Here is a 13552-nt window from a genome sequence, read left to right on the forward strand (position 1 = left end):
GAGGAAGGGGATGGAAATTAAGCTAGAATGAAAATCTTGCATGGTTGGAATCAGAAAAAAAGTCTTAAATACAGAGCTTTTCATTATTGTTTCTGTTTAAACTGGGAGACGTTACTAAGGTCTGATAAAATGCTTGACATTTTGTAGCTTTTTCGTTAAATTGTCACTAATGTCTTCAAAAAGACCACTGTTTAGCATAATAACTTTATTATACTAAACAGTAGGCAGACCAACTACATTAAATATGTGAAGAAAAATCACACAAGTTTGTACACAGTTCAAAAATGTCAAAGTTAGAGGCCTGACCATCAGTTATTCAGAGTTCAGTTTATTTGTATGACTTTTATTCAGATTTTTGTCAGTACTTGTATTCAATGATTTTACCAATGTTATTCTTTACATTTTGAGAGTGCTTGTGTTCCCAACATTCTCCAAGGCATTGCATTGACTTGTAAACTCGACTGAACAGCAAGGACACCTTTGTATGTACCGTACCAATTGACTTTATTTAGAAAGAAGGGCGAGAGAACTGACACAGGATGTACGGCAGTGAAACAGGCAGTTCATCACAGAATAAGATGGGTGTCTATAGACTGTCTATGTATGGGACATTTACATATATTACTGGAAGCATAGAAATTCACACTCGCACAAATGATTCACATGACCACAATATTATTTTTAAGAAATGTGGTTTTAACAAGCACATACTTTTTTTTTTTTATAGAAAAGACGCTTATCAATGAAAAAAAAAAAAAAAACACAAACGACATTCATATTTGTACACAATTCAGAATAAAACACAAGCGATCCTTCACACTCAACATCTACTTGTTGATTCTGATGAAGTCATAATAATACACTAGGCTCCTTGTCCAAATAAAAATGTCCACTATCAGTATTTCAGTCAATTTAGCTAATGAAAGAAATGCAAATACAAACACTGATCTTATTCACATTTTCAAATGCGACAACCATACAAAACTGTAATGCACTGCATTTATACACATATAAAACGCACCGAAGTGTATCCGTGTTTGAAATTGATTCTCGTGTTTGCTTATATTGACCTTTTTTAAGTATTTAAACTGTTTACAATCAATCAATAACCTTTGACCTAATATACCATCTCTTAATCTCCTGTTTCCAATCAGTTTTCAATAATTATCAAAAGACTGAAGAATGCTTCATCTAAATAAATATCAGTACTACAATGTCTATACAATATTGTTACATTTAAAGTCAGTGTTTTCCTTTTATGTGTTTAAAAAAAAAACCTTCATTAGCACCTTGCTTTTTGCTGTAATGATTTTATGGATTTGAGAACAGCTAAACAAAACCAGCAGAGACTGACTGGCACAAACCCTGTCTGAGATGCAATTTGACCTGTACATATTTAGGTGAAAGAAAATGGCAGCGGGATTTTGGAAAGAGGGAGCGAACGGAGAAAAGGGGAAACAAACTTGAATATCTTTGTATTTTCTGGAAGACAGATGAGATGAGAATCTTATTAACATTACAATCATAAAGACAGGCCAAATATTCCAAAAGTTATTTATTAAAGAGATAGCTCACCCAAAAATGAAGATTCTGTCATCATTTAATCACCCTTGTATAGTTCCAAACCTCTATGAATTACTTTGTAACATTAAATAAAAAGTGAAACGTTGTATTTTAAAAGTGAATGTTTACTTTGGCTGTCATTTCGCATACCATCTCAAAACGGTCAAACAAGATAGGAACAACATGAGGGTGAGTAACTGATGACAGAATATTCATTTTTGGGTGAACTAGACCTTTAGTTTTAAAATCTTCGTATTGAATGTTCCAAAGCCTTGTTCTGTTTCCAATGTCTTTTCCTTTTTTCCTGTCTCTCTCCTACACGGGTTTGTCGGTCCTGTGTGCCGTGATGAAGGCCATACCATGTGTGCGGAAGTGCGTGTTCAGGTCCGAGGCTTTGTCGAAGCGTCGACCGCACACTCTGCAGCTGACCCCTCCCTCCCCCTCCTCGCCTGCTTTAGGTGAGGAGGGCGAGCCGTTCTGTGGTGACGCACCAGGTGAAGCGTTCCCACCACATTTGTCATGCTGACCTTGCCGTAAGCGGTGCGTGATGAATTTGTGGCGGCTGAGGGAGCCGGCCGAGGCAAAGCAGGCTCCACACTGCAGGCACTGCTGCGATGCGTTTTCTGCATCACAGTGGACGGGAATGTGCCGCTGAAACTCCTCCCAATCCTGGGTGGTGAAGCCACAGGGTGTACAGCGGAATGTGCCGTCATCCTCCTCTTGCTCGACCGGTCGGTTCTCAGATGCACGTGTTCTCTTCGCTGGACCAGAAGAGTCCTCTCCTGTAGTCTCGTCGGCATCGCCGGCCTACTGGGGGAACTCCACCCTCGTTGTCAAGTTCTGATGAACTGCCCGCCCCCTCACCTGGAAGTGAACGCTTTCTGGTGTTTGGACCGCTCTGAGAAGGAAAATAATGAAAATCAGTATAAATGTGTTCATCATGTCCAGCTCCTATGCACTTGAACGGGGAAAGTCCACAATCTACAAAACTGTGTCAAGATTACGTTCAAATAAGATATTTCAAAACAACAATAAAATCTGACAACAATGCAATCATAAATTGTGCATCTTTAGCTCAAATCATGCGAAAAAAGAAGCTACTTTTCAGGTCCAGCTAATGAGCATGTATGTTTTTGATGCAAACTGTCAGGCGATGCCACTTTCCAAAAGGTGATTGGCTCTTTTAACTGTAAGGTGACATTTCCATTCTGTTTTGGTTTTCCTGTTTATTATTATTCATATATATTAAGATGCACTGATACAAATTTTTGAATACCGATTCAAGTACCAAGTACATAGTAGTTTTATTTGAATACGCATGTACATGTGATATCTTGATATAGCCAATATTAGCATTTTCATTGATTAAAAATGACAATTCTGGACTGTTAAACCAAGATACATCTTACCTTTAAAAGTAACCCAGCTAACACATCTGATACGTTGTTCATGTTTTAAGTTTTATGCACTTTGTTCTGGAAATTCACAGAGTGGGCAATCTGGTCTTAGTATTATTGATTGTTCTGGGTTTGTTGCGTTGAGCCTGACAGAGTTCGACGTTCTCTTGATTGGTTTATCCTGTGTTGTTGATGGGCTAAGTAAAAGTGACTAAGTAAAATAATTCCTATCTCTTTTTTTTTAAGCATCTTTTTAGACAGAACATACGATTTTTGGAGTCACAAAAATGACCGTCCTGCATGAGTATGATGAGTGCTCTTTCGCTCTCCCTAAAAAACAAGCGTGTGCAGAGAGAGAGAGAAGCTGCATATATCATGTGAAGCTAGTTTCAAATGGTTGTTTGTTTCTTGTTTTTTATTAGCAAATTTATGGAAAAGATTAGGAATTATCCATAAAAAAATATCATGGATGACTGACAAGAGCTTAGAAAAGTGATCCCTCACTCACACACACACAAGCATGCATGTGAGAGAAGTCACATATGTATCAGGTAAAGACAGATCAAATTAAAACTGATATTCTACATTTAAATGGTCCATGCACAACCATGTCATTATGTTGATGTATTTGAAAATATAAATTGATGACACCGATTCCAAGTATGGGTCCCCCAGTATCAGCACGATACAAGGGCTAGTATTGGTGCATCTCTCTCACACACACACACACACACACACACACACACACACACACACACACACACACACACACACACACACACACACACCTGGAGAAAATAAAGAGACCATTGCAAAATTATCAGTTTCTCTGGATTTACTATTTATATGTAAAAAAAAAAAATAAAATTATTCAATCAAGTACTGACAACATTTCTCCCAAATAAAAATATTGTCATTTAGAGCATTTATTTGCAGAAAATGACAACTGGTCAAAAAAAAAAAAAAGGATGCAGTGTCTTCAGACCTCGAATAATGCAAAGAAAACAAGTTCATATTAATTTTTAAACAACACAATAATAATGTTTTAACTTAGGAAGAGTTCAGAAATCAGTATTTGGTGGAATAACCCTGATTTTCAATCACAGCTTTCATGCATCTTGTCATGCTCTCTACCAGTCTTTCACATTGATGGTGACTTTATGCCAATCCTGGTGCAAAAATTCAAGCAGATCGGCTTTGTTTGATGGCTTGTGGCCATCCATCTTCCTCTTGATCACATTCCAGAGGTTTTCAATGGGGTTCAGGTCTGGAGATAGGGCAGGCCATGACAGGGTCTTGATCCGGTGGTCCTCCATCTCCACCTATATTGATCTGGCTGTGTGGCATGGAGCATTTTCCTGCTGGAAAAATCAATCCTCAAGAGTTAGGGAACATTGTCAGCGCAGGAGGAAGCAAGATTTCTTCCAGGATAAACTTGTACGTGGCTTGATTCATGCATCCGTCACAAAGACGAATCTGCCCGATTCCAGCCTTGCTGAAGCACCCCCAGATCTTCACCGATCCTCCATCAAATTTCACAGTGGGTGCAAGACACTGTGACTTGTAGGCCTCTCTAGGTCTCCATCTAACCATTAGCCAAGCTGCTTGAATATTTACGCCAGGAGTGGCAAAAAGTCACCCAAGAGCAAATGTGAAAGACTGGTAGAGAGCAAGCCAAGACGCATGAAAGCCGTGATTGAAAATCAGGGTTATTCCAACTGAGCTCTTCCTAAGTTCAAACATTGGTATTGTGTTGTTTAAAAATGAATATGAACTTGTTTTCTTTGCATTATTCGAGGTCAGAAAATACTGCATCTTTTTGTTATTTTAACCAGCTGTCATTTTCTGCAAATAAATTCAATGACAATATTTTTATTTGGAATTTGGGAGAAATGTTGTCAGGAATTTATAGAATAAAACAAAAAATAAAATTTTACCTATAAATAGTAAATCCAGAGAAACTGATAATTTTGCAGTGGTCTCTTAATTTGTCCAGATATATACATAAATATAAACAACCCATCTCATAATGTTTTAGGAAATACTACAGAGGTAGAGAATCTAAACTGACCTGTCTTTCTGTTGGCTGCCGAGTTCTGATGCCATGTCTGACTCGAATGTGCTTGTCTAAAATCAGACGACTGCTGAATGTTCGCTTACCCTCTGAACAGTGCCTGAGGAAGAGAGCAAAATAAATAGATGAGCAAAGGAATATTAAACAATTACAGGAATTTCTTTGGACAGAAAAGGCTAGACTGAGATGAGAACTTTGGATACAAAGATAAATATTTGACTCACGGGCAGTGGAAGACTCTCTTGACGCCCTCGTGTATTACACGAACATGTCGACGCAAGCTGTTGGCTGAACTGAATGAACGCTCACACAATCTGCAGGGGAACTTCTTCATTAACTAAAAGGACAAACCAAAAAGCAGTAGAACATTATCAGCACAAAATGTTTTACAATCCACAACCATAAAAATAACGTTAATATTATTAGTATAATTCATATTAAAATAATATGTAGCATATATAAAGGTTATTTGATATTAAATGATGACAGAATGGCTGTATATATCATCCAAATTATTACATCGCTACTTGGGAAATAAATAAATTAATTACGATTTGAAATTATCTTATTATTTGAGAAGAAAGAGACCACAAGTGGTACTCAATGATGTGAAAGATGAGATGTTGGAAACCAATTGCATTGGACAACAGTCAATTATACAACTTAGCATTTATTATAAAAAACTATTTGACAGCACAATGCCATCATTCTCAAATCAGAATGAAGAGAGCGGTTTAATAAAGCAAGATATTTTTCAATTTCTCCACTTTTGTGCTTTCTTGTGATGGCAGTGTTTAAGAGTACCAACCGTGCCATGCTCTTTCTTCATGTGGTTAATGTAATCCTCTTTCTCTGCAAAGCGTTTCTTACACTCCCTGCACATCCACTCCATACTCTCACTCTCTGGAGAGCTAGGCTGCTCTTCATCCTCATTGTCTTCCTCGTCTTCTTCCTCTTCCCTTTCTTCCCCTTCTTGTTCTCTTTCCTCTTTTTCCCCCTCCTCTTCCTCCTCGCCCTGTCCCTGGCTCAATTCATCTGAATTGTTTTCCACCGGTTTGGGTTTAGAAGTGGAGTTACTGGCAGGGGCGGAGGCAGGAGATGAGGTGGGCGGGGTTTCGGCTTTGACCGACAGGGCTCGATGAGCAGTCTAATAAGAAATTTTGAAATGCAAGTTCAGGTAAAATTGACCATGAATATGACTGACATTAATATGACATTTCAGACTAAGGTGGTGTTTGTAATTGGTTCGAGCTTTAGATAGAATGACACAGAAGTCACCTTGTAAAGGCCAAACCAACAGTTTTACTGTATGCCTTTGCTGACACCACATTCTTTAGGGTAAGTGCAAAGAATGGGTAACACAAAAGGCAAAATAACAATTCATTTATTCTAGCTTTAACCAAGTTAATGTGCAAAGAGGAATAGTTTACCAAAAAACTAAAATTCTCTCATTGTTTACTGACTTGTGTTGTTCCAACCCAGTATGGCTTCTTCCTTGAAGCACAAAGGATGTTAGGCAGAATGTTTGTCACCATTCACTTTTCATTGCATTGTGCATTAAACAGTGACTGAGTTTGTTATAAGAAAGTAAGTCATATGGGTTTGGAACAACATTAGGGTGAGTAAATGATGACCATTTTCATATTTGGGTGAACTATTCCTTTAAAATGCATTTTTGCACAGTTTAATAATAGATTTATACCTTGATGTGTTCCATCATGGAGCCTTTCTGGGCATAAAGCTTTGTGCAGTCAGGACATTTGAACACATGCACTTTTTGTTTAGCCAAGTGAGTGTCAAAATGCATGTAGAGCAAAGGCTTCTGGGTAAAAACAGTGTCACACATGACACACTTGTAGATCATCCTACAGAACAAAAATATAAAAATGGTCAGAGTTCATATCTTTCAGGAATTCGTCATCTTAACAACAACACATTTTATTTTTCATCAACATATTTCAATCCACGACACCAAACCCAAACAGACTTGTGTGCAGCAATATTATCATTAATAAAAACAGTTTTAGATTAAAAAATTATAATAATATTATATCGATACTGTTATGTTAAACTGAACAGAACCATTTTTTTCATGACCTCAAGACTAACTAAAATAAAAATGACCACATATTAATTTAGGAGACAATATATTATGAAACTAGATAGCAAAGGCCCAGAGTAATATAACAATGGAAAACATTTTTTAAATGATTTAAAAAATTTGTTTACCTTGGCAGCCTTAAAAGTAGAACCAAACACTACAAATACACTGGAAAGCTAAACTGAAACAAAGCACTGGAAAAAGGAACCTAAAAACCAAATTAAGACTGAAAACTTTGACAAACTAAAAAATGAATAAATTCAAAACTATATTATCCATGGGTTTGTCAACCTACTTGGCCTGTGCAGCTGTAAGGGTGGGATGCTGGGAGGTGATATGCCCCTGGGCACTCTGGGCAGATTTGAAGGCCATCGGGCAATTGGGGCACTTATGGAACACCTCACAATGTGCTGTTTGAATATGAGACTTGATAGAATTCAGACCTCCGAACACAACTTGACAACTGGAGCACCTGTGATAAAGGAAGTAATTTCAGTATGTGAGCATGTGCAAGTATGCTTGTAATTAAACTTTTTATATTCCCTTGCAGGAAATCTCACAAATGCCAGTTTACCCTTAAAGAATAGAGCTACAAGACAATTGTGTTTGGGCAACTGCCTGAGTTATTACATAATACTGATAGGAAATTGCATTGATGCTCAAGAACCTGTAGCCGATGCGCCTGGCAAAGTGCAGGCAGGCCTCTTCCAAATGGGTTTGAAAGGTGGCTTGGCGGGCAGTGCCACCACACTCTGGGCACACATGGGGAGAACGATGCTTATGGATCCGTTGATGGGCCGACACACTGCACAAGTTTGGCAGCATCATGGGGGGAGAGCAAAGCATACAAGTCTGACAGAGAGAGAGCGAGAGATGGGGGTCAACATAAAGTTAGTAAATAAAGCAATTTTCTAGCCTATTTAAACTTCTACATTTATGAATACTGGGCCTCATTTAAGAAATATGAACAGCAAATTTATGCTTAAATAATTTGTGAAACCATTATGTCTGCAAGAATACAACAATTTGACACAATTTACATAAGAATGGTTTTTACAATTGATTTACACAGAAATGTGTTCTGCTCATGTTACATAAATTAGGCCTATTAAAGGGCTCGACAAAAAGGATGGCCTGGGACAACTGATGGAAACGTCACTTGCCCAATTGGGTCTGTGCTGCATTGACACTATGGTCTTACAGTCAATGATCTTGTACATGTGTTTTTATGCCTGGAAAACATTAACATTTAATTTACAACATACCGAATTAGGAGTAGCTCTGATTTGCTGGAAATGGGTAACTAATTCAGCCTTGCTTGAAAACTGGGCTTGGCATTCAGGACACTTGAAGTTGTTGTATTGTAGGGCTTCGCCTTTCTTGCATGGTAGAGGCATTAGGGCCTGAGGACTCTGGGGCCCACGGCGTGCAGGACTTGGCTGGGAGGAAGCGTTGCCTGGAGATGGGGAGTCCTTTAGTGGAGTAGAAGTGGACGGTACAGGAGTTGTCCCTGTTGGAGTGGTGGAGGATGACAGAGGTGGAGAGGACAATGAGGGAGAGAGCATACCTAGAGGATTGAAAATATTTAATATTCTATTAAAGGGACAGTTCTGCATCATTTTTGTAATATATTAAATTATAGTATATTAAAGTGAATGGTTACTGAGACTGAGAACATAGAATCGGCTTAGAATCTTCTGAGTTCAATGGATGAAAGAAAGTCATACAGGTTAAAAGCAACATGAGGGTGTTTTCTTATGGGGTAAACTATCCCAATAAGCTATGGCTATAGAGCACAACAGTCCACTCCCACTTTAAGACATCTTGTTTCCAAGAGTGTTTCTCCGATAAAGTTTTTCCCATTGGGATTTCAAAAGTCTTCATAAGAGTTCCAAGCCATAAACCAAATCAACCAGCTCTGAGGTGCATCTGAAGATTTCAAGCATTTAAATTATTATTATTATTTTTTTTTTACAAATAAAAAGGCAAAAAGACAAAAGTAAAGGACTGTGTACGTATTATTTTTAATTAACATATTTCATTAGGGGGATGAACTACAATCTCATGAAGCAATGTAAATCTGATCAATAAACTGTTGATTTTAATTTGTTCATTATAAGTATAGAACGATTCATTATATTAATAGTTTTTAGTATATATACAAGTTTGTTAAATAGTAACATATATACAAATACATAAGTAGATTAAGAAAGTAGGGAGATCGTGTATGCCGCGATTTTCCGTTTGGTGGATCTTTCTCTTAAGGATCATGGGTAGTGTAGTTCTTCACTGAGTATTCTGCTAAAAATTATTTTTATAAATAAAGCTGAAATAACACAGACTGATGGCTTCAACATGAGCAAATACCATCGATTAACAACCTTGGAGCTCACTGTAGTCTGTCTTTTAAGATTAAAAATTAACCACACTGCTGGCACTCTATTGCAATAGAAATACAGCTGATAAGTACTATTCAAATATAGACATAAACTGTAGCAGAACTATTTGGAATGACTTACCAATGGGAGTAGTGTCTTGTTGGCAAATCATCTGTTCCACCGTGACTGGTCGCATAACCAGATGTGAACACTGCATCACAAGGCCCCTTTCCTTGTGCTCTCGCGCATGTAGCAGCAGGCTGCATTTATTAAAGAACGCAAGGCGTTTTGCGCAGTGATTACACGTGACCTCTATTCTCAAAGAGCGTCTGTCATAGTGTCTCGCAAGGCTGCGTTCCAAAGCAAAAGCATCTCCGCACTCCAGGCAGCGGTAGCCCGCAGCAGGCAAAGGAAGACCCCACTCAGGGGGTGGCGGCGTTGAGAGATCCGGACGGTAGCTGGGCAGCAAGTTCTTACTATTTAGGATCTTATTGAAAGCCTCTACCAGGCTAGACTGGCTACGCGAAATAACAGCACCAGTGCTGTTGACAATGGAGGCCGGTTTGCAAGGTATGTGAACGTTGGCAGTACCTCCGTTGGCAGTTTTACCAACTGTAGGCCGCACGCTTATTCCGCCCACAGTTGGTGTGACTGGTAAAGTGGTGGCTTTTGTGATGCTAACTGCTGTGGCAGAGACCTTGGTCTTATCAGCCATTTTGTTTTGAACTTTGCTGGCTGCAGCTAGCATGGCACTACTGGCTTCTAGTGTGGAGACTGGTAGGGTTGAGCATTTTACCACTTGACCCACAGTGGCATCATTTTTTCTAGCTCCTTTGGCAGGGGAGGCACGACTTCCTGTTTGGGTTTTATTTGCATCAGTGCCTTTGCCTGCATTGGCAGCACCTCCTTTTCCTGCTACACGAGTAACTGTGCGAGTAATGCCTCCCGTTGACGTTTTAATGGTTTTGATACGGACTTTAAGAGGCCTGGAGGTGGCATTGCCACCAGCTATAGCTTTGCCTCCACTTCGTTGTGATGCACTAGTGTCCCCTTGGATGGACGGTGCAATGTTACCCTCTTGATCTACCTCCATTTTCTCTCCATCCCTTTTCACATCGTCCTTGCCATCCACATTAGTCACAACTTGTCCATTCTCAGTTGACCCCTTATCTACTTCAATCTCCTCTTCTTCCTCCTTGGGTTCTTGGAGGTCAGCAGATGGCGATGAAGAAGCCACTGCTGGGCTACAAGATCTCTTGTTAACAGCTGACGTTGGCATGGAGGACTTGGGCATCTCAGGCTCTGGGCTCTCCGGAGAGTCTCGTTCTTCAATCACATGCTCTGGATTTCGCTCCTCTTGGGGTAAACTCTTTCCGGTCCCTGTCTGGACTGGTGCTGAGAGCCAGCTCTGTTGAGCCCGGGGTGAGGCAGGAGATGCTAGGGGGACATCACCAGGTTTAGGGTAACCGCTAGGGGATATGGACGTTGCAGGAGGGATAGATGGAGATTGAGAACTTTCAGGAGGTGACCTCAACCTACGTGACAGTTTTGGAGGTGTGGGAGAGTCTGGACTTTCATGGATGACCAACGAGCCTCCTGAATCAGGATCTGAATCCTCCTCATCTGAACCTATGCGCCTAAATTCCGATGAACCAAGTTGTGGGGTTCCATTGAACGGTTCTGTTAAAGAAGTAGCAAGAGGAGACGAGGCCACAGCACCAGAAACACGGGAACCAATTGAGGGAGAGGGCGATGATGGTGAGGAGGATGAAGCTGTGGAGGGAGTAGAAAGAAGTGGTTTAGGTGGGGGAAAGAAAGGAGATGCTGCTCCACTTGCCCCACTAGGAATCGCAGGGCCTTTGGCCTTGTCTGCACCTTCTAGGTTAACCTCCTGCTGCATATGTTGCTGTTGCAGTAGCTGCATTTTTCGTGCCCTTCCAACCGAGTCTCCAGCACCTTGTGCCATCAAGGGCTTCAGCTTATTAAAGATGTTGCTGCTCTGTTTGGTGGTGCTGGAAGATCCAAGGACAGATGCTGGGGTCTCTGGATTTACCTTTGAGCTGCATATGGGCCACTGCTCTCCATTAGGCTGGCACCGGGACTGAGACGTATGACTAGACCCACCTGATGACACAAATCCATTATGGTTGAGCGGTTCTGATACTGAGCCGTCATCACCATCAAAGGGCTCAGGGCGAACCCGGTTCTTCACAATCACGCTTACAATTAAAGGGTCACTCTGAGAATCTGTAGATGGGGATGAACTTCCCCCTACCGAACCGTCACCAGACTTTATAAGAGACCCTCCGCCTGCTCCTTGGTGCCCCTCCGACTCATCCGGGGCTGACTGGATAGCCTCTTTAGCATCAATGTCAGGAATGTCAAACGCTGCCAACAGGTCATCGAAATCAGGGGTTTTCATGTCCCCCATGCCGGGACAGAGGACTCAATCCTAGAACACATGAGATAAAAACGTCAGAGAAATTTATGTGCTAGGAAATGTGAAACCTGGTGAAATGCCTAGTGTAGTTTTCTTACTTTAATGACATATTGTCTATTGAAACGGGATGAGACATTTCAAAGAGCTGCCACTTTAATTTAAATATCTAATGGCCTTTGATTTGCTGCTTTCAATTGCTGGTCAGAAGCAGGTGGTTATAGGGGGAAATGGCATTCTCATTCTAGACAACATTTAATTTGACCATAAATTTGGATACATCCTGAGTGCAGGATGATTTTTAAAAGGCATATATTTACAAAAACTTTTTAGGATTACACTAGCATATAGATAACCTCAAAGCCAACAAATATGACCTAAAAGCCACAAAACTCCAGATATTATTTCATGGGGTTGTTCAAAATGTAAAAACAAGTCATCTGTTTTTATAAAAACGATTTTAACACCTATTAAAAAAAAAAGTCTGCCCCCAAAATAGAGTTTTAAATACACATTTAAAGTAGTCAAGCTATAATTATGAAATAAACACTGATTTTAGTCACATTTATACTTCTATGTTATTATGTTGCAGGTATAACAATAAAATCGTTAAATTAAAATAAATAAACAAACAAACAAAACAAAAAAATACATGTTTCACATCAAGCCACTGTCTCTGACAAGTGAACGGCTATTGTTAGCTTTGGCTAACAGCCACGTAATGGCTCAGTATCGCCATAGCATTCGTGGACGAATCTTACCTCTTCATGTCTGCATTACAACCGATAGCCCTTTTCAAACATATATAAGGCGATGAACTGATCAAACATTCAATGTATATAATACAGGTAACAGTGAGGCACAAACACTGTTTAGCACGCCACAGCTGCTATGATACCAACATGAGAACCACAAGTGCTCGTATATGAAACAAATAAAGAAAGAAACACACAGCGAGAATAAATAGAGGAAAATATTGACTGTGCAACTCCGAAACTCACGCTACTCTGCGATTGTTTGAGTATAAATGACTGACACAAACGCCTGCAAATGGCTAAAAGCCGCCGCTGACCTGGCTAGCTACAAATGGGGACAGATATTGAATCGCTAATCGTAATATTAAAGGGTTTCTGTTACACGTAGTCCCTCTTATGCGGCTTGGGTGCCGTGAGAGTGATAAATAAATAGCTACTGGATTGATAAATAGATATCTGAGGTGTATTTTTACGTTTGTTCTGTCATGACGGCGGGGTCCGTGCTGCCCTGTCGCGAGGGTCATTTAAGCGCAGGCCACTCATGTGTATGCCAGTATTTACCTGTTTATAAATAACCTCGCATGGACGCCACATCGTGTCTATATGAGGATGCATTTTTATGTACACGTCTATTATATTCGGACAGTGTATTTTCATGCACGGGCAGTTATTTTGTTTACCTACCTGTTTTTTTAGATTCCCGACTATCCTCGCTCCAGTTGAAGCGCCTTTACTTCCCGTCATCAATCGAGTACCGGCAGGTCTGGGCAGATAATGATAATAATAATGGACAGGAAAATGAATTTTCGTCTTGTTTGGCTATAATTATGCGTGAATGTATAGTTTT

The 13552-nt window shown here is 39.9% G+C and overlaps 1 protein-coding gene and 1 non-coding gene across 2 annotated transcripts; both read right to left on the reverse strand.

Moving 5' to 3' along the window:
* Nucleotides 1-307: 307 nt before the first annotated feature.
* Nucleotides 308-11961, reverse strand: znf687b (zinc finger protein 687b). Its single transcript, XM_052136368.1, is given in 10 exon segments — nt 308-2368; nt 2370-2461; nt 5032-5134; nt 5259-5371; nt 5843-6181; nt 6737-6899; nt 7431-7607; nt 7803-7987; nt 8401-8702; nt 9655-11961. Coding segments are annotated over 10 exon segments (4254 nt in total). The 5' UTR covers nt 11945-11961; the 3' UTR covers nt 308-1878.
* Nucleotides 6268-6404, reverse strand: LOC127651121 (small nucleolar RNA SNORA13). Its single transcript, XR_007971520.1, has one exon. It is a non-coding gene; the product is annotated as a small nucleolar RNA SNORA13 (small nucleolar RNA).
* Nucleotides 11962-13552: the final 1591 nt, after the last annotated feature.

Source organism: Xyrauchen texanus, chromosome 10 (genome assembly GCF_025860055.1).
Source record: "Xyrauchen texanus isolate HMW12.3.18 chromosome 10, RBS_HiC_50CHRs, whole genome shotgun sequence".
Lineage (NCBI taxonomy): Eukaryota > Metazoa > Chordata > Actinopteri > Cypriniformes > Catostomidae > Xyrauchen > Xyrauchen texanus.